Source organism: Trichomycterus rosablanca, chromosome 4 (genome assembly GCF_030014385.1).
Source record: "Trichomycterus rosablanca isolate fTriRos1 chromosome 4, fTriRos1.hap1, whole genome shotgun sequence".
Taxonomy (NCBI): Eukaryota; Metazoa; Chordata; class Actinopteri; order Siluriformes; family Trichomycteridae; genus Trichomycterus; species Trichomycterus rosablanca.
In genome coordinates, this window is record NC_085991.1 from 28,177,401 (window position 1) to 28,204,423 (window position 27,023).

At 38.4% G+C, this 27,023-nt stretch overlaps 2 protein-coding genes and 1 long non-coding RNA gene across 5 annotated transcripts in view; 2 read left to right on the top strand and 1 right to left on the bottom strand.

Moving 5' to 3' along the window:
* Positions 1–8,236, top strand: part of rpl34 (ribosomal protein L34) — a 116,816-nt gene extending 108,580 nt beyond the window's left edge. For 2 of the 3 annotated variants that reach the window (XM_062994117.1, XM_062994118.1), the window contains exons 2-5: positions 1,849–1,919; positions 3,912–4,011; positions 6,566–6,669; positions 8,113–8,236. In XM_062994117.1, the coding sequence (XP_062850187.1) occupies positions 1,855–1,919; positions 3,912–4,011; positions 6,566–6,669; positions 8,113–8,197 (354 nt within the window). In that variant the 5' untranslated portion in view covers positions 1,849–1,854 and the 3' untranslated portion in view covers positions 8,198–8,236. Of the gene's footprint in view, positions 1–1,356; positions 1,382–1,848; positions 1,920–3,911; positions 4,012–6,565; positions 6,670–8,112 lie in introns of those variants that run through there. The other variant, XM_062994116.1, reaches the window with a different exon arrangement.
* Positions 8,237–11,851: 3,615 nt separating this feature from the next.
* Positions 11,852–21,353, bottom strand: LOC134312287 (uncharacterized). Its single transcript, XR_010011527.1, has 2 exons — positions 21,183–21,353; positions 11,852–12,330 (listed from the first exon to the last, which is right to left on the bottom strand). It is a non-coding gene; the product is annotated as an uncharacterized LOC134312287 (long non-coding RNA).
* On the top strand, positions 19,797–26,313 carry ostc (oligosaccharyltransferase complex subunit). The gene is made up of 4 exons (XM_062994119.1): positions 19,797–20,005; positions 23,349–23,442; positions 23,561–23,758; positions 25,900–26,313. The coding sequence occupies exons 1-4, from the start codon at positions 19,867–19,869 to the stop codon at positions 25,916–25,918; spliced, it is 450 nt and encodes a 149-aa protein (XP_062850189.1). The 5' UTR covers positions 19,797–19,866; the 3' UTR covers positions 25,919–26,313.
* Positions 26,314–27,023: the final 710 nt, after the last annotated feature.

Here is a 27,023-nt window from a genome sequence, read left to right on the forward strand (position 1 = left end):
TCATTAAATTATTTGTTTTCTCATAAACACATCCATATGTAAATAATGGAACTAAACAACTTATGTATGTGTATTTTTTAAATAAATAAATTGCATGCTCTCCTTGTGTCCAAGTGGGTTTCCTTTTATGCGTCGTTGTATCAATATTTTCTTAATAATTCTTAATAATTAATTACATTTTAATAGTTTATGTACTATTATTAGTTTATTTTCTATTTTGTTGCACAGTCTAAAAGTTGGACCAGCTTTACATGTCACTGTAGGTTTTACAATGTATATAACTGTGCATGTTCTCCATAAATCCTGAAATGTTCTTTCTCTTTCATTTGAGTATTCCAGTTCATTTTACCTTTCAATATTATGCAGAAATTGGTAAATTAGCTGATTAAATCGTTGTTATATGAATGAATAAATATATATATTTGTTTTTTTAATTGTTATTCTTATTAATTTATTTTATTTTATTTGCATCCCACCTCAAGGAAAAGTATCACTGAAAAAATCCCAATAATAATATTAATAGTAATATTAATAATAATAATAATAATAAAATAAAAGTTTATTTGTCACATACATAGTCATACACAGTACAACTATGTATGACTAAGTATGCCTACAGAGTAATAATAATAATAATAATAATAATAAAATAAAAGTTTATTTGTCACATACCTAGTCTTACACAGTACAACTGTGTATGACTATGTATGCCTACACAGCAATAATAATAATAATAATAATAATAATAATAAATTTAAAGAGACAAAAATAGCAATATTTTTTTTATAAATTTTTGGTACAATTAAATAGTTTTGCTCATCCTGTTAAATATGCACACCTGTGTGGAGTTTGCATGTTCGCCTTGTGTCTGCATGGGTTTCCTCCGGGAGCTCCGGTTTTCTCCCACAGTCCAAAGACATGCAAGTGAGATGAATGGGAGATACAAAATTGTCCATGACTGTGTTTGATATTGAACTTGTGAACTACATGTTCTGTCATGAATGTAACCAAAGTGTAAAACATGACATTAAAATCCTAATAAATAAATAAATATGCACACAGATGCACACTGGTGCCTAGTTTGAATGTCTTATCTGGCTTATATTGTAATGGATTTTCTTTTTTTAACCATATAACTGCTAAAACTAGACAGTAAAATAGTGCCTCCTGAGCCGGCTAGTACAAGCAGCAAAAAACGACTCTGGCTGTATAATTAACATAAATGTTTGGTGTTTGTGTTAGTACTGAAAGCTGAGAACTGTAGCTGTTTTTACAGAACTTTTAATTTGACAGTCTCACAGAGCTCAGCGTTTCCTGCATGGAGGGGTTTTCAACTTTCACCCGGCCCTCTTTCCTTCCTCTTCCGTTTCGGTGAAATCAGGTATGGCGGATTCTAACTAGTCTCAAAAGAAGGGAAAATGTAATCGTTTGTAATCTGCACTTTCTGAGTCTGTTGTATAAAATGTTTTAATGTATAGTCATTACACATACATAAAAGAACTACATTTGTATAATATTGATTTAGTTCCAGTTGTTGAATATGCTTTTATAAGCGTTCGTGATAGCGCGAGCTAATGCCGGTGTAACTCAGGGCCGTTTCTATAATTAAACACACATTTCAGCTGCTGTTGTAATAAAGCTCATCTTGTACCGCACATAAACACAGTTTTCTCTCTACTAGTCGGTAATAATTGTAGTTGGAGTGAAATATTATGACTTGGTACGGTTAAATATCGTTAGTAAAGCTAATTGAACACGCGGAGCTAGTTAAACATATTATGGATCATTAGTTCAGACCTGAGGTAATAAAATGTCTATATTTTCTCTTATACCGTATTTTCTCTTTAGGTCAAGATGGTTCAGCGCCTGACATACCGCCGTAGGCTTTCCTACAACACCAGCTCCAACAGGACCAGGCTGTGAGTTGTTGGTTTTTATAAATATATAGTTTTTTAATGTATGTAAATCTATTGCATTTAATCATTACTTAGTTCCCCTGCTTGATTTCTACTAACTGGGCATTTTAAATATACTCATGTAGAATCATGTGTATATTGGTAGTTTACTACTGTGAGCAGTGGTAGCTTTAAGGTTAGGGTATTGGACTAGTATTCAGAAGGTTGCTGGTTTAAGCCCCACTACAGACGCATTTGATGCAATTGTTGGGTTTTTAACCCTCAGTTGCTTGAATTGAATTCAATTACACCTGTACGTGGCTTTGGATAATAGCATCTTTCAAATGCCATAAATGGAAAATGATCTCCCAGGTATAACATTTGGAAATCCTATGTCCCCAGGATCACTTGCTGCCTTCGACTTGTTTAGGAATTGTGACATTGTAATCTGTAATTAAACGTTTACAATCTCAGTTTAGGGTGGCAAGATGGCTAAGTGGGTATCACTATTGCCTCACAGCAAGGTTCTGGGTTCAATCCCCAGGTGGGCTGGTCCAGGTCCTTTCTGTGTGGAGTTTGCATGTTTTCCCCGTGTCTGTGTGGGTTTCCTCCGGGTGCTCCGGTTCCCCCCCCCAGTCCAAAGACATGCAAGTGAGGTGAATTGGAGACACTAAATTGTCTATGACCGTGTTCAATATAACCTTGTTAACTGATGAACCTAGTATAATGGTCTTGTATCGCACAATGTGACATGCTCACCAGTGGCTGACTTAATGCTGCTGACCATGGCGGCTCGGGGGTAGCACTGTCGCCTCAAAGCAAGAAGGTCCTTGGTTCAATCTCCGGGTGGGGTGGTCTGGGTCCTTTCTGTGTGGAGTTTGCATGTTCTCCCTGTGTCTGCATGGGTTTCCTCTGCGAGCTCTGGTTTCCTCCCACAGTCCAAAGACATGCAAGTGAGGTGAATTGGAGATACTAAATTGTCCATGACTGTTTGACATTAAACTTGTGAACTGATGAATCTTGTGTAATGAGTAACTACCGTTTGTCATTGATGTAACCCAAGTGTAAAACACGACGTTAAAATCCTAATAAACAATCTCAGTTTAGAATAGAAAGGATCGAATATATAAAATCTTCCTTAAAAATTTACTTTTGTTTACACAAATGAACTACTTTAACCATATGGTGTGTGATTGTGATCCAGAGTAAATACTGAAGTTATTTATCTTAAACAAAAAAAAAAAAAAAAGTGTTGCTTCACCATTGTAGACAGTGTAAGCAACCATGCTTACTAGAAAATGATCCTGGCTTATGTAGTTAAAATTATTTTAATTTTCCCAGTTAGAAATGCCAAGTTAGACAAAGTGTTTAATTTTTGTCACAGCCAAGATCTCTTAGTAAAAAATGTCAATATTAGTGACTAAGGATCTGTGATCTTGTATCACACAATGTGGCATGCTCACCAGTGGCTGACTTAATGCTGCTGACCAAAGACAGTCGACAGGTTCTGGCAGTGTCAAATCTTAAATCAAAGTTTTACATTGTGGCTTCTACTACAAGGCTCATCTAAGACCCACCAATAGGAGGATGGCGAAGGATACAAAACAAATGTTTGTGATACCAACTTCAGTATGTAGTTTAATGAGATAATTTAAAATAGTATATACTAGACAAATTCTGTAGTTAATTTTGTATGGAGTTCAGATTTAAAGTGTACTGCAATGTTTACATGCAATCAGCTATACAGTTTGAAGCATCCAACCATACAGGCCAGACTTTTCTTGCCATTGACAAACAATTACTGAGAACAGGGAGAGCAGATAAAAGGATATCACTTTACTCAGGGAGACTGAAGATGACAAAGCTAGTTTACAGAAACAACTTGCAAATAGTTGCACACAGGAAGGCAGCACTAAGATTCCAAATGGCTCACCTTTAAGCTACATGTGCTAGATTTTTAATGTTTTAAAAAGCAATACTTCTGAGTTTGATCATGTGATCCTGTTTTTCCACCAGGTCCCGAACACCAGGTAACCGTGTTGTATACCTGTACACCAAGAAGACCGGCAAGGCTCCCAAGTCAGCCTGTGGAATCTGCCCTGGTAGACTGCGTGGTGTAAGTATAGTTTAATGCTGAGCCTTCTTCTACTTGAACGCTTGAGCTAAAATAAGCTAATCCAGGGGTTCTCAAATATGTATCGTAAGCTGAAGGTTCTCCCTTCTTGTGTGGCCACAGAGGTGTACGTTGCCTAAAACCCCTTCACAAACATGCAGTCAAACACAATGAAAACAAGCTGCACATTGTGTGGTCTCTTGATTCATTATGTAATCATTATTCTGCTTGTGGCTTGATATGATGCTTTTAGCTGAGTTATTTTTGTTGTTCTTGCCTCCATGTTTTGTGGGTAGATTTGTTTTTCTTTACAAACTAAGCACATTTGCTCTGTGCTTCCCAGCGAGAATGAATACATACTTGATGCTGCTATCAAAATCTCAGAAGGGAAAAAAAAACAACTTTGTTTTGTGTGGTCAGTGATTGTACTGTTGTCATATGAATTGTTTTATAGTTTGTGATTGGATCGTAAATTTGTAATCAGTCTGTAATTAAACGCATTTAGGTCCAGACCTTAACTGGAGGCTGCCTATTGAGTACCTCGGAGTTAAGCAGTTGAAATGTATTTTAACTGTCACTGGGTGAAAGCAGGCAGACTAATTTGGAATTACTTAAGATCTGAGGGAAATATTTGACTTTGGTTTTCCTACTTTAGCTAGCTGTTACTGAGTACTGTGTTGAGCAGATCTTGTCTGGTAATTATTGGCTTGATGGTGTATATCCAGCATAATCATCATGTAAAGTCACCAAATTTTGACCATAAGATTAGGCTAATATTGATGCCATTTCCATGGTTTATTTAAAAGAAGAGGGAAAAGCACTCCAGACTGTCTTTAGTGGTAGGTAGTAATCTTGTATTCAATCTATTAGTTGGTAAGTTGTTGTAGGTGTTTACAGTTAGAAATTAAGCAGTGGAAATACATAAACCAATCATGAGGGAGACAAATTAGCAAATGTACATTAAAACAAATTGTCCTTTAATTTATTAATGCATTATATGCAAAATATAGATTACCAATGTTGCTAGGACAGGTGTTCTGAAGTTCAATTTTCTGCCTGATTTTTTGTTGACTCCTAAAACTGGTGAGGAGCTTGAGCCATTATGTGATTGTCCACGAGCCTGCCACAAGCATTATTGTGTCCTCGCTAGGGATGTCCCGATCACGTTTTTTTGTTCCCGATACCGATCCCGATTATTAATTTTGATCCCGATCCGATACAGTCTCAAACTGATACTTGTATTTTCTAGATATTGTCTAGATAAGAACTGGATAATACTGTTCACACAGTGCACACTTCAAGTACATTACAGTTATTCAAATTAGTCCAGTGTATATGTTTAACAACTAAATAGCTCTGCAGTGCTGTAGGGAAAAATGCTGCATCCAAGCTATTGCTTAATGTTCTTTTATTTTTACAAAATCAATCAAAATGATTGAGATAATTACAGTTTTACTTTAAACTTTACATTCAAAGAAAAAAAATCTGTTTAATGCAGTGACACACTAAAAATGAACAGAAATCTGTGTAGCAGCTTAACTCGAATATAAGAAAAAAAGTTACTTAAAAGCATTACAGTAAAACCTGAATACCAAAATAAAATGGAAAGGCTCTTTTGTTATGAAGGAAAGCCAGTTTTTAAAGTGCTTGTATTTTGACAGTGGTTTGATGGACGTTTCTATGCGAAGTGAGTGTGTTTTGACCCTTTGGGGCTTCCATAGTGCATGAAATAGCGTGCTTAACTCTAGCTGTCCGCTTTTCGGTACCGTAACAGAAGAAGTTAATAAAGTGTTCTGCTCCCGACAATATGTGAATATACCGTGTATTTATTTCTTTATGAAACGAGTGCATCACTACGTTGTTTTGTAAACCGGAGTGATCCTTGACTCACACACCATATAAACAGTAAAATTCTACAGTAATGAACGCAGCTCTGCTCCTACCGCCTCGCGAAACGCTCACAGTGCAGACATTACACCACTGTTGGACTTGTTTCACTTTCCAATTTAAAGTATTTCCACACAGCGGACATGCTGATGTAAAACAAAGGATCGGGATTACGATCGGGTTTAGTAAAGCCGATTCCGATCAGTTAAAAAATGCCTTGATCGTCCCCGATCTTTGAGATCGGATCGGGACATCCCTAGTCCTCGCTCATCAGCCCAATTTCCTATCGCTAATCTTCCACTTAAGCTCTGAAATTGTCCACCTGTTTGAAATAATCAGTAATGTGTGTACTTAGGTGACCATGCTGCAAAGCCAATGGTTAGTAAAGACCAAAGGGAAAAAGGAATTGACAAGGGACATATAACGAGATCATTAAAAGCATAAGGAGTGCATCAGAGGTTGCATGTGATATTTCAGTCTGAAACATTTGGCAGGATATTGTCGAACTACAGTATATTGGTTTTCAGTATTCAGTTTGGTATTAGATCTGAAATACTGTTTTTTTTTTGTGATTTACAATTTTCTTTTGGAAAAGCAGAATTTAAATCTGCATGTTCAAAATGCTATCCATGTTAACTGTGTGCTTGTATTTATTTTTTTTCTCCTAAAGCTCCGTGCTGTGAGACCTCAGGTCCTGATGAGGCTCTCTAAAACCAAGAAACATGTAAGCAGAGCCTATGGTGGTTCCATGTGTGCCAAATGTGTGCGTGACAGGTAAGAGACTTATGGTGCTGTACACCGATGTTTAACAATGTTGCTTTGTTTTTGTAATATCTCTAAAACAGCCATTGTAAACCACCGCTCATGCCTGATAAAGCTCTCATATTGATGATGCTGATCACTGTATTATGTTAGCTGAGTTCTGAGGATTCGAATCCTGGACTGGGCTCACATACAGAAGGTGCATGGTGTTAAATGAACCCATGTAACATGGGTTGCGTTCCAGAACCCTCCGCGAAAGGTGAAAATCCGCAAAGTAAAAACATGTTTATATGGTTTTTATAACCCGATTCCATCGGCTTTAGCATTTAGCATCTTGTCATTAAAACCAATGGATTGAGGTAGCACAGCATGCTAACGTCAATATAACATCTCTCTTCATGTAACGATAACGGTTACATTTCCTGACAAGCCCGAACTTGCAAATAAAAACACTCGGTACACGTTTATACAAGTTGAAAATCTGTATTTTATTTACGTTTGAAAAGAACTCCATTCGTTTGTCCGTACCGTCAGCCATGTTTATTTTTCTGCGAGAGAGGAGCACCTGACCCGCAATGAATTCTGGGATTGTCTTGATCACTAAGGCAGCGTCGGATGCTCACTTGTTTTTGAGTGAAAATAACGTTGAAACATTAAGAAGTGAGGATATTAAGGCATCTAGGATTTGGAACAGCCTCCTAATCGGGAGCGCGCACAGGATGACGTAAAATGCGTCTATGTAGAGAGAGAGCTAGCTTCTCGAACACACCCCTTGTCTGCAGAAATCCGTGAACCAGCGAAAAATCTGCGATTTATATTTAGACATGCTTGCAAATAAAATCCGCGATAGAGTGAAGCCGCAAAAGTCGAAGCACGATATAGCGAGGGATTACTGTAGTGTGCAAAAGTAAAACATTACCAGTGATGTCACTGTGCTGCCATACTGCTTGGCACACTTTTTTGTGGCTTGGAATGCTGATCCATACAAGCACATGAAGCTGGGAAGGCATTATGTTGAAAACATCAAGGATTTTGCTGAATTTCACATAGAACGTCTATATAATGGACACTAATGAATGAATGTTTTTTGCTACCCCCTTATTACCAGATTAACAGCTGTGAAATATTTGTGTTTAATGCTTACTATTTGTTATCTCAATTATTTAATTACTATTGTTTCATGCTTGTGAAATACATTCAGTAAGCTATTATCAGTTTGATTCTCATACATTTGTAATTTTGTATTACTTTATATGTTAGCGGTCCTTCGCAATTTCACCCAGAATGTGCATTGTATGTCAGTTGTGCACAAAGCAAGTTACATTATTATTAGGTTAATTTAATGGGAATACGTAATATGAACATTTGACAAAGAAATTTCCCTAAATGTCTACTAATGGTTTGTAAATTAACTTGCATTGCATGAAGAGCTAATGATTTTTGTGTCCTTTCTAGGATCAAGCGTGCTTTCCTCATTGAGGAGCAGAAGATCGTTGTCAAAGTACTAAAGGCACAGGCACAGAGTCAGAAAACAAAGTAAAGGTGTATTTGTACTTAAAATAAAAGATTTGGAACCACATCTATGTCTTGTGTTTTATTTTGCTTTGTGACAATGTGATCAGAGTGATGAAGTTGTTTTCTGTTTGTTTATTCTCTGCAGTGTACTTCATATACACTGCCTGGCCAAAAAAAAAAGGTCACACTAATATTTCATTGGACCGCCTTTAGCTTTGATTACGGCACGCATTCACTGTGGCATCGTTTCCACAAGCTTCTGCAATGTCACAACATTTATTTCTGTCTTGGTTTATTTCTATCTTGTACTGATGATGGGAGATTTGGACCACTGTGCAATGTCTTCTCCAGCTCATCCCAAAGATTCTCAATGGGGTTCAGGTCTGGACTCTGTGGTGGCAAATCCATGTGTGAAAATGATGTCTCGTGCTCCCTGAACCACTCTTTCACAATTTGAGCCAGATGAATCCTGGCATTGTCATCTTGGAATATGCCCGTGCCATCAGGGAAGAAAAAATCCATTGATGGAATAACCTGGTGGTTCAGTATATTCAGGTAGTCAGCTGACCTCATTCTTTGGGCACATAACGTTGCTGAACCTAGACCTGACCGACTGCAGCAACCCCAGATCATAGCACTGCCCCCACATGCTTGTATGGTAGGCACTAGGCATGATGGGTGCATCACTTCAGCCGCCTCTCTTCTTACCCTGATTCGCCCATCACTCTGGAACAGGGTAAATCTGGACTCATCAGACCACATGACCTTCTTCCATTGCTCCAGAGTCCAATCTTTATGCTCCCTAGCAAATCGAAGCCGTTTTTGCCGGTTAGTCTCACTGACGAGTGGTTTTCTTAAGGCTACACCGCTGTTTAGTCCCAATCCCTTGAGTTCACTTCGCATTGTGTGTGGAAATGCTCTTACTTTCACTATTCAACATCTCCCTGAGTTCTACTGTAGTTTTTCTATGATTTGATTTCACCAAACGTTTAAGTGATCGCCGATCACGATCATTCAAGATTTTTTTCCGACCACATTCCTTCCTTGAAGATGATGTTTCCCCACTGTCCTTCCACTTTTTAATAATGCGTTGGACAGTTCTTAACCTGATTTTAGTAGTTTCAGCTTCTCCTTAGATGTTTTCTCTGCTTGATGCATGCCAATAATTTGACCCTTCTGAAACAGATAAACATCTTTTCCACGACCACAGGATGTGTCTTTCCACATGGTTGTTTAACAAATGAGAAGCTACTCACTGCATCAGTTAGAGTTAAATAATTAGTTGCCAGCTGAAACATAATCACCCATGCAGTAATTATCCAATGGGAGGCTCTTACCTATTTGCTTAGTTAAATTCAGGTGGTGACCTTTTTTTTGGCCAGGCAGTGTACGTCATATAGCACTAGTACTTGAATAGATACTTTATTGATCCCAAAGGAAATTAAAGCCCCGGTGACATGATACAATGGAAGTACACACTATAAAGAATTAACAGTACAAATACAAACATGCACCACAACTAAAACTAAAGTACATATTTTTTACATATATTTAGTGCAGGTGATTACTAGTCATTTTTGGTGATTAAAATGAATGTTTAAGTAGTTCTTTTATTGGCTGTTTTGAATCATTCGTCTCCATTTTGCCCAGTCCTTTTTCCATTTCCATTTTCTCCTGTCAGCCAACCACCTGCAAATCTTCCACCACATCCATAAACCTATTCTTTAGCCTTCTTTTTCTTCTGCCTGGAAGCTCCATCCTCAGTGCTCATTTCCCAATAGGACTGTAATCCCTTCTCAGCACATGCCCAGACCCTCAATCTCACTACTTCCACTTCCCACCAATATTTGTTCCTTATTTTTGTTTAAACCTTCTTTTAGTTAAACATATATAATCATTAATTTAAATCTACTACTTTTGGCTGCCACCACAGTGAATCATTTGTCTTTATTTTGGCCTCTTAGACTTGTTTAGAGTGCTGATAATTGTTAACCCAAAACAAAAGTCAGAATCGCCTAATGTGTTCTCTCTTTAATTATTGTGAAGCACGTGACTGAACAGTGATGCCCATATTTCAGGAGCTTAAAAATCATAACAGACCTGCTCTACTAGTATAAACTGAATACATTTCTTAGATCTTGGTTTTCCATGATCTTGATAAGATATTTTAGTGTATTTTAAAGCGTGTTGTCAAACTATCCCTATTACATAGACCTGAGACTTGTGCTATCAACATCGTGGAAACTGATTGGGAAAAGCTGAGTCGTATTCAAGTGGAGTTTGGAATAGAGAGACTTTTACACAGGCTTGGTCTACAAATGTTCTGCATGTTTTAATTAAACGGTGTTAAATGTAAATATAAGTCTATTAAGGAATCTAACTGCTTCAAAATAAAGTTACCAGACAATATGGAAGCCCATTCCTGCCACCGAAAATACTCAGAACCTTAGTACTTTTTTATTAAGGGAATAATGAGTCGTTATGTAAAATCAAGTGGTTACATTTATGGGTTGTAAGAAAGTTGCAAGTTATTTTTCTGCATTATTTAAGCTTTATATTATGTGTTTTCTAGAAACCCTTAACATTTAACATGGTTTCATGATTGAAAAAACCTCTAGGGTGATGTATCATTCAATAGTTGATGTATACAGAACATAGGGCTTACAAATTTGCAACCAACGAATTGTAACACAACACTATAAATAAAGATATGTTTTTGTAGGTCTGGTTTTCCCTTTATAGTATTAATGTATCTTTTATCCTTATCCATATTGTTATCATGTGTGCAAGAAAGACAAATGAATATATTATTACTGCAGTAATGTGTTACAGTTTAATCCTGGCTCGAATTATAGATATATATTTAAAATAATTTGAATTGGGCTAGGATTAAATCAGTTTTAGGAAATTATATGTACAGTTAGATAGTTTACCATACTTTATTTCTATAATGTTGTATTTTTATATTTATGTCTTGTGCTAAGTGTTTCCCAGTGAAACCATACCCTCTGTGACAAAGCGGTTGCCTTGGAACTCTTATGTAAATCTCAGCAATTAACTCTAATATTGTTGGCAGTTTAAGTGACAGCTGCTTCAAAAGAAATAGGCTTTCCCAGCTAAAATTAATTGGTTATATGCAACATGTGTGTCTTTGTGCTATAATGTGATGCTGGTGTTATGTGAAGTCTGTAAAACTTAAGTAAAAAGCCAACACTATAGTCTACTGTCTGTTCATTTACTACGACACATATACACCGATCAGCTATAACATTAAAACCATCTTATTGTTTCTACACACATTGTCCATTTTATCAGCTCCACTTACCGTATAGAAGCACTTTGTAGTTCTGCAATTACTGACTGTAGTCCATCTGTTTCTCTGCATGCTTTGTTAGCCCCCTTTCATGCTGTTCTTCAATGGTCAGGACCCCCACAGGACCACTGTAGAGTAGATATTATTTGGGTGGTGGATCATTCTCAGCACTGCAGTGACAATGACATGGTGGTGGTGTGTTAGTGTGTGTTGTGCTGGTATGAGTGGATAAGACACAGCAATGCTGATGGAGTTTTTAAACACCTCACTGTCATAGTCCACCAACCAAAAATATATCCAGCCAACAGCGCCCCGTGGGCAGCGTCCTGTGACCACTGATGAAGGTCTCGAAGATGACCAACTCAATCAAGTCAAGTAAACTTTATTTATATAGCGCTTTTTACAATATACATTGTCTCAAAGCAACTTTACAAAATCCAGGACCGACAGATACAAAAACCCCTGTTGAGCAAGCCGAGGGCGACTGTGGCAAGGAAAAACTCCCTGAAAATTACAGGAAGAAACCTTGAGAGGAACCAGACTCAGCAGGGCCCATCCTTCTTGGGCGGCCTGGAGGATACTTTAAATAAATACACGATTTACACAAATCATACAAACACAGAATTAAATGATCTAAAAGTCATAACTGGTAATAAATAGATAAATAAACAATTAAATAATAATAGAGTTGTTATCCGCTCTAGTCTTCAATAATGTCTGTAGTGATTTCTTGTCGTTGCAATTACTCCAGACCCGTCACATCTGACAGGAGCAGCATCGTTGTCCCGGCAGTCTCGACTTTAATCCTTAACCTCGGCGGGTAAACAGGTTTCCATCAGAATGCCCTCGGGGTAAAACAACAGAGAATGTAGTTAATAATGTACAATGCTAGTTGACAAACAGTTTTACAGAGAGTTTTAGACTCCGGCAGCCCTAATTATTACAGCATAACTAAAAGGGAGAGCAAGCAGGTAACAAGGTCAGCAGCAACAGATGAGCATTGTCTCTGACTTTACATCTACAAGGTGGACCAACTAGGTAGGAGTGTCTAATAGGGTGGACAGTGAGTGGCCATGGTATTAAAAAACTCCAGCAGCGCTGCTGTGTCTGATCCACTCATACCAGCACCTTGTCAGTGTCACTGCAGTGCTGAGAATGATCCAACACCTAAACAATACCTACTCTGTGGTGGTCCTGTGGGGGTCCTGACCATTGAAGAACAGGGTGAAAGCAGATTAAAAAGGTATGTAGAGAAATAGGACTACAGTCAGTAATTGTAGAACTACAAAGTGCTTCTATATGGTAAGTGGAGCTGATAAAATGGTCAGTGAGTGTAGAAACAAGGAGGTGGTTTTAATGTTATGGCTGATCAGTGTATGTCTGACTGTAGGATTTGATCAAACAACAATGACTTACAAACATTAATTTTAGGCAGCACGTAAAACAGTGAGACTGTGCATATACAGTATATATAATAACACTCGATATATATGAAATGAAAACTGATATACAGTACAGGCCAAAAGTTTGGACACACCAGCCAAAAGTTTGGACACACCTTCTCTTCAATGTTTTTTCTTGATTATTTTTATTTTCTACATTGTAGATTAATACTGAAGACATCCAAACTATGAAGAATTATGTAGTGAACCAAAAAGTGTTAAACAAACCAGAATATGTTTTATATTTTACCAACTCTACCTCTGCACAACCCAACTGATGGTCTCAAACACATTAAAAAAGCAACAAATTCCAAAAATTCACTCTAGACAAGGCACAAACATTCATTGAAAACCATTCCAGGTGGAAACCTAATAAAGCTGGTTGAGAAAATTTCAAAGAGTGTGCAAATCTGTCATTAAAGCAAAAGATAGCTACTTTGAAGAATCTAAAATATAAAACATATTCTGGTTTGTTTAACACTTTTTTGTTTACTACATAATTCCATATGTGTTCCTTCATAGTTTGGATGTCTTTAGTATTAATCTACAATGTAGAAAATTAAAAAAAAATCAAGAAAAACCACAGGAATGAGAAGGTGTGTCCAAACTTTTGGCCTGTACTGTATATATATTTATATATATATATATATATATATATATATATATATATATATATATACAGTGTATCACAAAAGTGAGTACACCCTTCACATTTCTGCATATATTTAAGTATATCTTTTCATGGGACAACACTGACAAAATGACACTTTGACACAATGAAAAGTAGTCTGTGTGCAGCTTATATAACAGTGTAAATTTATTCTTCCCTCAAAATAACTCAATATACAGCCATTAATGTCTAAACCACCGGCAACAAAAGTGAGTACACCCCTTAGTGAAAGTTCCTCAAGTGTCAATATTTTGTGTGGCCACCATTATTTCCCAGAACTGCCTTAACTCTCCTGGGCATGGAGTTTACCAGAGCTTCACAGGTTGCCACTGGAATGCTTTTCCACTCCTCCATGACGACATCACGGAGCTGGCGGATATTCGAGACTTTGGCTCCTCCACCTTCCGCTTGAGGATGCCCCAAAGATGTTCTATTGGGTTTAGGTCTGGAGACATGCTTGGCCAGTCCATCACCTTTACCCTCAGCCTCTTCAATAAAGCAGTGGTCGTCTTAGAGGTGTGTTTGGGGTCATTATCATGCAGGAACACTGCCCTGCTGCACTCATGCAGCCCCAGACCATGGCATTCCCACCACCATGCTTGACTGTAGGCATGACACACTTATCTTTGTACTCCTCACCTGATTGCCGCCACACATGCTTGAGACCATCTGAACCAAACAAATTAATCTTGGTCTCATCAGACCATAGGACATGGTTCCAGTAATCCATGTCCTTTGTTGACATGTCTTCAGCAAACTGTTTGCGGGCTTTCTTGTGTAGAGACTTCAGAAGAGGCCTCCTTCTGGGGTGACAGCCATGCAGACCAATTTGATGTAGTGTGCGGCGTATGGTCTGAGCACTGACAGGCTGACCCCCCACCTTTTCAATCTCTGCAGCAATGCTGACAGCACTCCTGCACCTATCTTTCAAAGACAGCAGTTGGATGTGACGCTGAGCACGTGCACTCAGCTTCTTTGGACGACCAACGCGAGGTCTGTTCTGAGTGGACCCTGCTCTTTTAAAACGCTGGATGATCTTGGCCACTGTGCTGCAGCTCAGTTTCAGGGTGTTGGCAATCTTCTTGTAGCCTTGGCCATCTTCATGTAGCGCAACAATTCGTCTTTTAAGATCCTCAGAGAGTTCTTTGCCATGACGTGCCATGTTGGAACTTTCAGTGACCAGTATGAGAGAGTGTGAGAGCTGTACTACTAAATTAAACACACCTGCTCCCTATGCACACCTGAGACCTAGTAACACTAACGAGTCACATGACATTTTGGAGGGAAAATGACAAGCAGTGCTCAATTTGGACATTTAGGGGTGTAGTCTCTTAGGGGTGTACTCACTTTTGTTGCCGGTGGTTTAGACATTAATGGCTGTATATTGAGTTATTTTGAGGGAAGAATAAATTTACACTGTTATATAAGCTGCACACAGACTACTTTTCATTGTGTCAAAGTGTCATTTTGTCAGTGTTGTCCCATGAAAAGATATACTTAAATATCTGCAGAAATGTGAGGGGTGTACTCACTTTTGTGATACACTGTATATATATATATATATACTGTATATATATATATATTAGGGCTGTCAAACGATTAAAATGTTTAATCGCGATTAATCTCAGAATTTCATATAGTTAATCGCGATTAATCGCATTAAAAAAAATCTGTGTAAATGTTATAGAAAACAAGGATTTTTATGTGAAATGTTACAATTAAAATGGTGAACACATTTTATGCTAAATGTACTGATGTTAAAAACTGCTGGGACAAGAGAAAACTGTAAGGGAGTTTTATTCACTCACATACTAGGCAGTAAATGTCAGATTGTAGTTTAGAATTTCTCCATCAGCAAACATTGTAGATCAGCGGTGCTTTAGGTGGGATAAGGCGTAGTTATTGTAACAGACTTTTCTGTGGTTGTATTGTGACAATGGTTTGATGGCCGTTTCTACACGAAGTGAGTGTGTTTTGACCCTTTGGGGCTTCCATAGTTCATGGACTAACGTGCTTGACTCAGCTTTCCGGTATTTGGTACCTTAACAGAATAAGTTAATAAAAGTGTTCTGCTCCCGACAACTTGTGAATATAGCGTGTATTTATTTCTTTATAAGTGCATCACTACAACGCTCGGTTACATTATGCTAACAAACCGCAAATGAAAAACGGTGGCAAGTCCGACATTAAAACGTTTGTTTTAACATAATGTTAACATAATGTAACCGAGCGTTGTAGTTCTACCAGTCAAGTCTCAACATTAACTAGAATTTGCGTTAACGGCACTATTATTTTTAATCGCGTTAAATTGAAATCGCGTTAATGCGTTATTATCGCATTAACTTCGACAGCCCTAATATATATATAATGAAACTCGATATATATAAAATGAAACTTGATGTATATAAAATGAAAACTGATATATATGGAACAAAAACTGATATATATAAAATGGAACTTGATATATATAAAATGAAAACTGATATATATATAAAATGAAAACTGATATATATATACATATATATATAATATATATATATATATATAAAAGAAACTCGATATATATAAAATGAAACTCAATATCTATATATATCTATATATATATCTATATATATATATATACAGTATATATATATAAAAGAAACTCGATATATATAAAATGAAACTTGATATATATAAAATGAAACTTGATATATATATAAAATGAAAACTAATATATATATATATATATATAAAATAAAAACTGATATATATACAGGGGTTGGACAAAATAACTGAAACACCTGTCATTTTAGTGTGGGAGGTTTCATGGCTAAATTGGACCAGTCTGGTGGCCAATCTTCATTAATTGCACATTGCATTAGTAAGAGCAGAGTGTGAAGGTTCAATTAGCAGGGTAAGAGCACAGTTTTGCTCAAAATATTGCAATGCACACAACATTATGGGTGACATACCAGAGTTCAAAAGAGGACAAATTGTTGGTGCACGTCTTGCTGGCGCATCTGTGACCAAGACAGCAAGTCTTTGTGATGTATCAAGAGCCACGGTATCCAGGGTAATGTCAGCATACCACCAAGAAGGACAAACCACATCCAACAGGATTAACTGTGGACGCAAGAGGAAGCTGTCTGAAAGGGATGTTCGGGTGCTAACCCGGATTGTATCCAAAAAACATAAAACCACGGCTGCCCAAATCACGGCAGAATTAAATGTGCACCTCGACTCTCCTGTTTCCACCAGAACTGTCCGTCGGGAGCTCCACAGGGTCAATATACACGGCCGGGCTGCTATAGCCAAACCTTTGGTCACTCGTGCCAATGCCAAACGTCGGTTTCAATGGTGCAAGGAGCGCAAATCTTGGGCTGTGGACAATGTGAAACATGTATTGTTCTCTGATGAGTCCACCTTTACTGTTTTCCCCACATCCGGGAGAGTTACGGTGTGGAAAAGCCCCAAAGAAGCGTACCAACCAGACTGTTGCATGCCCAGAGTGAAGCATGGGGGTGGATCAGTGATGGTTTGGGCTGCCATATCATGGCATTCCCTTGGCCCAATACTTGTGCTAGATGGGCACGTCACTGCCAAGGACTACCGAACCATTCTGGAGGACCATGTGCATCCAATGGCGGTGCCGTGTATCAGGATGACAATGCACCAATACACACAGCAAGACTGGTGAAAGATTGGTTTGATGAACATGAAAGTGAAGTTGAACATCTCCCATGGCCTGCACAGTCACCAGATCTAAATATTATTGAGCCACTTTGGGGTGTTTTGGAGAAGCGAGTCAGGAAACTTTTTCCTCCACCAGCATCACGTAGTGACCTGGCCACTATCCTGCAAGAAGAATGGCTTAAAATCCCTCTGACCACTGTGCAGGACTTGTATATGTCATTTCCAAGACGAATTGATGCTGTATTGGCCGCAAAAGGAGGCCCTACACCATACTAATAAATTATTGTGGTCTAAAACCAGGTGTTTCAGTTATTTTGTCCAACCCCTGTATATATATATATATATATATACAGTGTATCACAAAAGTGAGTACACCCCTCACATTTCTGCAAATATTTTATTATATCTTTTCATGGGACAACACTATAGAAATAAAACTTGGATATAACTTAGAGTAGTCAGTGTACAACTTGTATAGCAGTGTAGATTTACTGTCTTCTGAAAATAACTCAACACACAGCCATTAATGTCTAAATGGCTGGCAACATAAGTGAGTACACCCCACAGTGAACATGTCCAAATTGTGCCCAAAGTGTCAATATTTTGTGTGACCACCATTATTATCCAGCACTGCCTTAACCCTCCTGGGCATGGAATTCACCAGAGCTGCACAGGTTGCTACTGGAATCCTCTTCCACTCCTCCATGATGACATCACGGAGCTGGTGGATGTTAGACACCTTGAACTCCTCCACCTTCTTGAGGATGCGCCACAGGTGCTCAATTGGGTTTAGTCCATCACCTTTACCTTCAGCTTCCTCAGCAAGGCAGTTGTCATCTTGGAGGTTGTGTTTGGGGTCGTTATCCTGTTGGAAAACTGCCATGAGGCCCAGTTTTCGAAGGGAGGGGATCATGCTCTGTTTCAGAATGTCACAGTACATGTTGGAATTCATGTTTCCCTCAATGAACTGCAGCTCCCCAGTGCCAGCAACACTCATGCAGCCCAAGACCATGATGCTACCACCACCATGCTTGACTGTAGGCAAGATACAGTTGTCTTGGTACTTCTCACCAGGGCGCCGCCACACATGCTGGACACCATCTGAGCCAAACAAGTTTATCTTGGTCTCGTCAGACCACAGGGCATTCCAGTAATCCATGTTCCTGGACTGCTTGTCTTCAGCAAACTGTTTGCGGGCTTTCTTGTGCGTCAGCTTCCTTCTGGGATGACGACCATGCAGACCGAGTTGATGCAGTGTGCGGCGTATGGTCTGAGCACTGACAGGCTGACCTCCCACGTCTTCAACCTCTGCAGCAATGCTGGCAGCACTCATGTGTCTATTTTTTAAAGCCAACCTCTGGATATGACGCCGAACACGTGGACTCAACTTCTTTGGTCGACCCTGGCGAAACCTGTTCCGAGTGGAACCTGTCCTGGAAAACCGCTGTATGACCTTGGCCACCATGCTGTAGCTCAGTTTCAGGGTGTTAGCAATCTTCTTATAGCCCAGGCCATCTTTGTGGAGAGCAACAATTCTATTTCTCACATCCTCAGAGAGTTCTTTGCCATGAGGTGCCATGTTGAATATCCAGTGGCCAGTATGAGAGAATTGTACCCAAAACACCAAATTTAACAGCCCTGCTCCCCATTTACACCTGGGACCTTGACACATGACACCAGGGAGGGACAACGACACATTTGGGCACAATTTGGACATGTTCACTGTGGGGTGTACTCACTTATGTTGCCAGCTATTTAGACATTAATGGCTGTGTGTTGAGTTATTTTCAGAAGACAGTAAATCTACACTGCTATACAAGCTGTACACTGACTACTCTAAGTTATATCCAAGTTTTATTTCTATAGTGTTGTCCCATGAAAAGATATAATAAAATATTTGCAGAAATGTGAGGGGTGTACTCACTTTTGTGATACACTGTATATATATATATATATATATATCAGTATTCATTCCATATATGGGTGATTCTTCAATTGCGGGCTCTTTTGACCATCTTAACTTTTGAAAAATAAAATTAGGAATAATTTAGTTTTAATTATGTCAAGATAATGGTAGAGCAAAGACTTAATGATGGCTACAATTGAGCTTAAATAGAATTTTAATATTTCATATTTATTTGCGAAGTGGCATAGCAAAATGTCATTATGTGTTGGTAATGACATGTTGCGGTAATGACAATTTTTAAAGAAATTTTAAAGAAAAAAACTAGATAGGCCATGGATTTGCTAAAGCTAGTCAACAGCTAGTACAAGATGCACTTTAAATACATATAAATAATGTGTCGACGTAAAAGTTCCCCCAATTGAAGAATCATCCATATATCGAGTTTCATTCTATATATAGTGTTTGCTATATATTTCCTGTTTGGCTTGCCATAATTGCAATATGAACGTAATCAAATAAGAAGACCATTTAGTTCTACAGATTTGACGCACATACTTACTAAAGTGGGTCTTTTATTATGGCGCATAGTTGTATACCCTGTGAACTATTTCCTGTACACGTCGCATTACGGCACTCTGCACTAACCGGTACCTCAAAATTGTTTAGTGTGTGGAGACAAAATCAAACAATGGAGACATTAGTCGGGCTGCCGTTTGCTGTGTTAGAATGTCCAAATATTAAACTTAAGAAGCCGTCATGGCTGCATATGCCGTCTGCTATGACCGTGTATGCAGTGGTGATTGTATCCTACTTTCTCATCACTGGAGGTGAGTAACCTGCTAGCCTAGCTGTACTGGTGTTACTGTAGTTAGAAGTTAAAATCTCTGTATTGCTTTATTAAATGTGCAGTCATCTTTAGCACATTTAACACAAACATTTAACACCATAAACCAGTTTCCTCTGTCTCTCTGTGCTCATTTACTATCAATTTTTAAAACTGCACAGCTTGCTAAAATTTTAGCTAGATAAACAGAACACCTGTCCCCAAAAGACCCTACAGATCTACCAAAACACAAAGCCTTGAAATGTATTTTGATTATTGTAAATATCTACACATATTTACAAAGTTGTTGGTTTAGTAGGTAACGTAAGCTCACACTATTCCGTACACTTGTTTTGTATGTTCGTGTTCCTGTGACGTCACAACATCTGTACTGAACCAGTGGCAGGGCTCTAGACTAACGTTTTGCACTGGTTGCACTGGTGCACCTAACTTTTTTTCTTAGGTGCACCAGCACAAAAGTTAGGTGCACCCAAATTTTCGACCGCATCGCATTTAACACCGCAGTTTTACAGGTTCACTTTTTTTTTTTTTTTAATCACTGTCCATACAGGCAATATTGACTTGGAAATAACTAACAATCTGGTCAACATGGTTTCGTCTGATGATCTGTTTGCTGCTGCCTGACAATGAAGGGCAGCGGGGAGAGGGGGACACTTGGGCAGTGCATTTATCGTGGCATGTAATGTGTTTTATAGATGCATTGGGCTTGTTCAGCCTTTCAATTCGAAATGTATTAGAACCAGTCACAAATATATTATTGCCGGCCACTGTCTTCTTTACAGTTAATTATAGTATTATAGACTAATTATAGCACACTTATAAAAATTATAAAAATAATAGAGTAAATGTGTATGTATGTGTGTATATCTATTTATATGTGTGTGTATATTTAAAATTGTATGTATATGTTTGTGTGTGTGTTAGTGTAATCTTAAATGCAGTGCATTATATTATCGGCTTTACTGAATCTTTTACACAGATTCCCAAAATCGCTTGCGGTGCACTCACTGCGTATTTTGACTACATGTATTGTAATATATTTTGGTCTTTTAGTTATTTTTATATTTTACTTAACGAAAATATTGTCGTGTTTTTACTTTCACTATCGCGGCACTTTACCGCTAGCATTAGCCCCTTGCTACTGTAGAGGGTCGGCTCACCTAGCCGCTGTCCGGTGGGGATGCTGCGGGTCTTTTGCTGTGCGGTGGTGGAGGTGTGGGAATAAAGGCACACGACAGGGTAGAGTCACTTTAACTGTTTAGTCAGGACTTAAGTGAGCGTTACAACACTTTACACCGCCGAGCTCCAGAACCCGAACTTCCATTCTGGGGACATCCGGCGAGTCTCATATACAAAACTAAACTTACGGCAGAACGTCCGAACGCACGTGTATAAACCTGGTGCTGCATTCTGATTGGCTGAGCTGAATGTCGCTCACATATCACCGCTACAATATTGTCCCGCCCTTCACTATCTCTGATTGGTTTAGACCATGATATTGGCCTAATGTGTATCTGTTGTTTTTTTTTTCCCTCGGACGCCTGGTCGCACCGGTGCGACCTGAGATTTTTTTTAGTCGCACCATTGAGAAATTAGGTCGCACTCTAGAGCCCTGAGTGGTCTCGGTCATCTTTGTAAGCTCTTGAATTTCAAATCGTTAGTAGTTGGGTTTTTAACAGTCAGATTAAGAAATAAAGCCAGCATCCACTGCCAGGTAATATTTCCTTTTGACCAAACCAAAACCTCTTAAATTCCACCTACAAAGGCCAATGAACCCAGACACTTTATTAAAGATGTTGTCTGATTCAGTCATGATGTCAAGAGTCAAGAGAGAGTCAAGAGACAAGAGATGTTTTATTGTCATTTCAGCTATATACGAGTACGTATTGAAACGAAACAACGTTCCTCCAGGTCCAAGGTGAAACATAGAACAAAAAGTGCAAGACAGTACAGTACAGTGCAGGTAGACAACATTACAATAAATACAAGAATGCCTAAAATAAATAAAGGAAGACAAGACTACAGACAAGTGTTGGTCAGTACATGCTACTGAGTAAATAATGGTGAGGTGGATAAGTTATGTGTATCAGTCAAGTTAAGTCAGACTCATTTATATAATGCTTCTTACAATGAACATAGTCTCAAATCAACTTTCCCCTGTTGAGCAAGCCGAGGGCGACAGTGGCAAGGAAAAACTCCCTTAAAAATTACAGGAAGAAACCTTGAGAGGAACCAGACTCAGCAGGGGCACCCCAAAACAAGCAGGGATAGATGATGGCTGCAGTAAAGACCTGGCAGAGCATTACCAATAAATAAACCAATGTCTACTGATGTCTCTGGGCTACAGACTTCAGGCAGCTAGTGACTTCAGAATGTTTTCAAACTATTAAAATTGCATTTTACTTTATGGTAGTTTGCCTGATTTCTTTTAAGCACATAAAATTTGTGCCTTCTGTTTAAAAAGATTGTAATACCCATATTTTATACAAAATATTTGGCAAAAGCTTTCAATTAAAGCCCAAAGTCTGCACATCTATTTGATCTCCCATCTATTATTTCATTTTTACTCAAAAAGCATTTGATGCAGATTGATGGCACCTACACAGAGATGAGAAAAGAGTGCTCTCAGGGTGTGTCTCTCCGTACACAAGGCTGAGCTGCACTGCACTCGTCAAAGTGCAGGTGATAAAATGCATACGGCATGCTGCCCACGTGTCTGCGGGGGCGTGGGTTAGCTTCGTTCTCAGTCAGAGCAGGGATCGGCATTGGTGGAGAGGAAGCATGACGCAATCGGGCAATTGGACGCGCTAAAATGGAGTGAAAATGCATAAAGAAAATAAAATTTAAAAAAAGCATTTGATGGACAACAAAAATTAGCATTTATATGTTTATTGAACTGTGGCTTTAGTGATTACATGGTGAATTACACGACCAAACAAACTGAACACACAAATTTACTGTATTATTCCACTAATACGTGTTAAGTGCACGTGCACATTAAGTAAAACTTTATTGACTTTTAATTTCTGATTCCATGGAAGATGTGTGTTGTATCACTAAACATCTTAAGCATGAATATCACATCTGGCAGCTCTGTTCAGCAAATAGTTTAAAACATAGACTCCTTGGCAGTATCAACAGTCAGTTCACTTATAGTTCTACATTGGTATTTAGATGTTTAATAAAGAGTTTACACAGATAAAATGTGCATATTCGAGACTTATATGAAAGCATAACTTTAGTTAGAAACCAACAAAGCTCTTAGTTTATTCAGTTTATTATGAAGACAGATTTAACTGAGTTTTTCTGGCTTGTTTTATTGTCAGGTATAATCTACGATGTCATTGTTGAGCCACCCAGTGTGGGTTCAATGACGGATGAACATGGTCACCAGCGGCCGGTTGCGTTCTTGGCATATAGGTACGTTTTATGGCATCTCATGCCTTTAATCAATCATTGCACTCATTTTTCTTTTTAAAAAATGCAGCAAGTGTGTGAGGGCCTTCTGACATTATCCATCAATGCTTTCTGTTCCTAGAGTGAATGGGCAGTACATCATGGAGGGTCTGGCATCCAGTTTCCTCTTCACCATGGGTGGTCTCGGCTTCATCATTCTAGACCGTTCGAATGCACCCAACATTCCTAAACTAAACCGCTTCTTGCTTCTCTTTATTGGCTTTGTGAGTGTCCTTCTGAGCTTCTTCATGGCCAGAGTGTTCATGAGGATGAAGCTGCCGTAAGTCCAACATTTATTTACAAAGTTCTTTTCAATTAGGGAACTAGTTAGTGTTCAGTTTCCTCCCTGAATGCCTCCAATTCATAGTATTGGACTAAATAAATATTTAGTTTTCCTATTACTTTTATATATACAATAGTTTGTTTTTATACGATAAACAGTTATTTTCTCAAGAATGAACTAATACTTGATAAATGTAATGTTCTTGATCTGCATGCAAGTATAATAGTTAGTAGAAATTAAGTCAAATATTTGTCACATTTTTGATTGTTAAATATACTTTAGTGCAAATTAGTTAGGCACACAGAGCTACTTACACTCTTTGAGCATTTTATAAGGTACATGTACCTTATATGTGCCTTTAAATATACAATTACTAACTGTAAGCAATTTCGTGCTATGCACACACGATTTCAGACAGTGAAAATAGGCCATTTTGGCATCATCGCTGAACAGATAGAATTTTTGGTGGTAAACCATTCTAACCACATCAGTAACACAATCTAGCATGGTTGTGTGATGCTTGTAAAATAGAACAGCAGTGTTGCTTGGACATTAGCATTGCCTTCAATTACTGGCCACTTTATTAGACTAAAGCTCATTATGTACACTGCCAACAACAGATTTTAGTTGGCAGACTATTTTAAAGTAGTAATATTTTTAAATAATTACATTAATTTGGTGCAAATGCCCCAATAATAAAATAACAAGGATGGTAACAATTGGTTTTGTCATTGTTTGTTTGTTTGATTTTCAGTTTCAAAAGATAACAGTCATTAGGCTTTAAACTGTATTTTTTTTGTCCATGAAATAGCCCTGGTGTTCTGTTATTTTATGCTTTTAAATGCAAATCAATATTGTAGATCTTTTATGCTACTCAGTAGACTCACGATAGCCCCCCAGTGACTAGGGTCACTTATAACTGTAAGCATGTTGGCACGGTGATAACGCTGAGTAAATGTATGTATATTAGGTAGTATACGCAGAAAAAAAAATCAACCACTTTTTGTTATTTAATATAATTTTAGTTCATATATTTAGTGACGCTCCAAGTTGGACTGGCCATATTCAGATGGAACTCCCTTCCTCATATCTTGGTGTTACAATTTTATGGTGTAGGCAGTAATTTTACAAGTTTTAATTAAAGAACTAATAATTCCAAATTGTCTATTTTGGTGATGATGCTAATAGCTGAACCCTGAATATTTACCATACATATACAATATAATTCTAAAACCCTTAGAGTAAATTAGCTGACCATTAATGAGCAAGAAATGTTAAACATAATCGCTGCTGAGCCGCTCAGGTGGCGCAGCGGTAAAAAGCACAAGCTGCAACCAGAGCTGGATCCCGAATACATGGTATTGAATCCAGCTCTGCCTTACCGGCTCGAGGCTGAGCGGCAACATGAACAACGATTGGCCTGTTGTTCAGTTGGGGGGTGGGACAAAGAGCCGGATGTGGGTCTCTCTCTGTCAGAATGGTGCAATTACGACCTCTGCTGGCTGATTAGAGGCGCCTACACAGAGATGAGGAAGAAGTGCCCTTAGGGTCTCTCCGCATGCAACGCTAGGTGGCGCAACACTCATCAAGGTGTGGGTGGCAAAAATGCATCCGGCTTGCTGCTCATGTCGAAGAGGATGTGGGTTAGCTTCGATCTCATCAGTCAGGGCAGGGTTCAGCATAGGCAAAGAGGAAGCATGATGCAAATTGGATAATTGGATGTGCTAAAGGGGGAGAAAATGCAAAAAAACAAAAAAAAAAACATCATCGCTGCTGTGTGTTTTGTATTTACATGGATAATCTGTGACATCTGTAAAATGTCACAGACATGCTTTGGTCAAGGCAATATGCACAAATACAGATTATAGTTTTTTTTTTACCGTTGTGTTTTTAGATATTTGATGAACTTAGATACAATATATCAACTGCTTTAGACTGTCTTACACTGCTTGGGTAAGAAAATCTGGTAAATCGGATACCCAGCATCAGATTTAGTCTAATCTATTTAACTGGTTTCAATAACTCAATTTTAACAAGCTTTCCACTCTAAAAACCCCTTAATAAGACTGAGAATATTAGGATTCGTTTCAACTTATACATGGTAACCTAACATGTTTCATGCTGGATTTCATTTGCAGGGGGTACCTCATGGGTTAAAACTGCACAGACAGTTCCCTGTGTGGACCACGCCACCAGCAGAGACTAAGGATGACTGCAGATGGACTGGAAAATCCTTTCAGTACCAAGAATCAGTGTGATTATTTTGCTACCCAAAATTCTGTGTGTGTGTCCTTGCGTGCATGTTTAAAATGTATGAAGTCCTTAAGGGCTCCATGTTACTGAATGGAGTTTTGATTTGGTAGACTTTAAAATTGCTCTCATTGTCTGTTGGGTAATAATTATGGGGAAGGGAAGATCTGTGTTGTATGGGAGTGAATGATGGACGTTTCTAATGCACTTGTAGAAAGCTTGAAATAGGCCTTAAAATCTGTCATGTACAAGGTGTTTTTTGTTTTCTACAGAAAAACAAAATAAAAACTCTTTATACAAAATGTGTTATATACTTTTTGTGGTTTAAAAATGCTTGTGAATTTTACTATTTTGTTCACTGGCCCTTATCCGGTACCAACCTGAAACTTGTATAATATAGGCCCCTCAGGTGGCGCAGCGGTAAAAACACACACTAGCACACCAGAGCTGGGATCTCAAATACATCGTATCGAGTCTCAGCTCTGCCTGCTGGCTGGGCTGAGTGGCCACATGAACAACGATTGGCCTGTTGTTCATAAAAGGGTGGGGCATTAAGCCGGATAGAGACTTTCTCATGACTGATGCAAGTACGACCTCTGCTGGCTGGTTGATGGCGCCTGCACAGGGGCGGGGAAGGAATCTGTTGATCAGTGTCTCTCCTTACACAGAGCTGATCCGCAGCTGATCTCGTCTAGTGTGGGTGTGAAAATGCATACGGCTCAGAGCCGGGGCTGGCATTAGTGGAGAGGAAGCGTGACGCAATCAGGGAAGTGGACATGCTAAAAAGTCGGGAGAAAATGCATAAACAAAATATATATTAAAAAAACTTGTATATTATGAAAGTATTGTGGTCGGAACTCAGCTGCACTATCGATATGGCCAAGTGCATAGGTTTCATATAACAGTATTTTATTTTCATATTGTTTACATACAGCATTAATGATTTACAACCATTTGTATAATATTTACATTTAACACCCTTATTTATGCCACTAAACTAACTAAATAAGAA

What these genes read in the sequence shown, in the direction of transcription:
- ostc (XM_062994119.1), top strand. Translation starts at nt 19,867, where the DNA reads ATGGAGACATTAGTCGGGCTGCCGTTTGCTGTGTTAGAATGTCCAAAT. An exon ending in CTACTTTCTCATCACTGGAG is followed by an intron (nt 20,006 to 23,348) that starts GTGAGTAACCTG and finishes TTTTATTGTCAG; the next exon opens with GTATAATCTACGATGTCATT. An exon ending in GTTGCGTTCTTGGCATATAG is followed by an intron (nt 23,443 to 23,560) that starts GTACGTTTTATG and finishes TTCTGTTCCTAG; the next exon opens with AGTGAATGGGCAGTACATCA.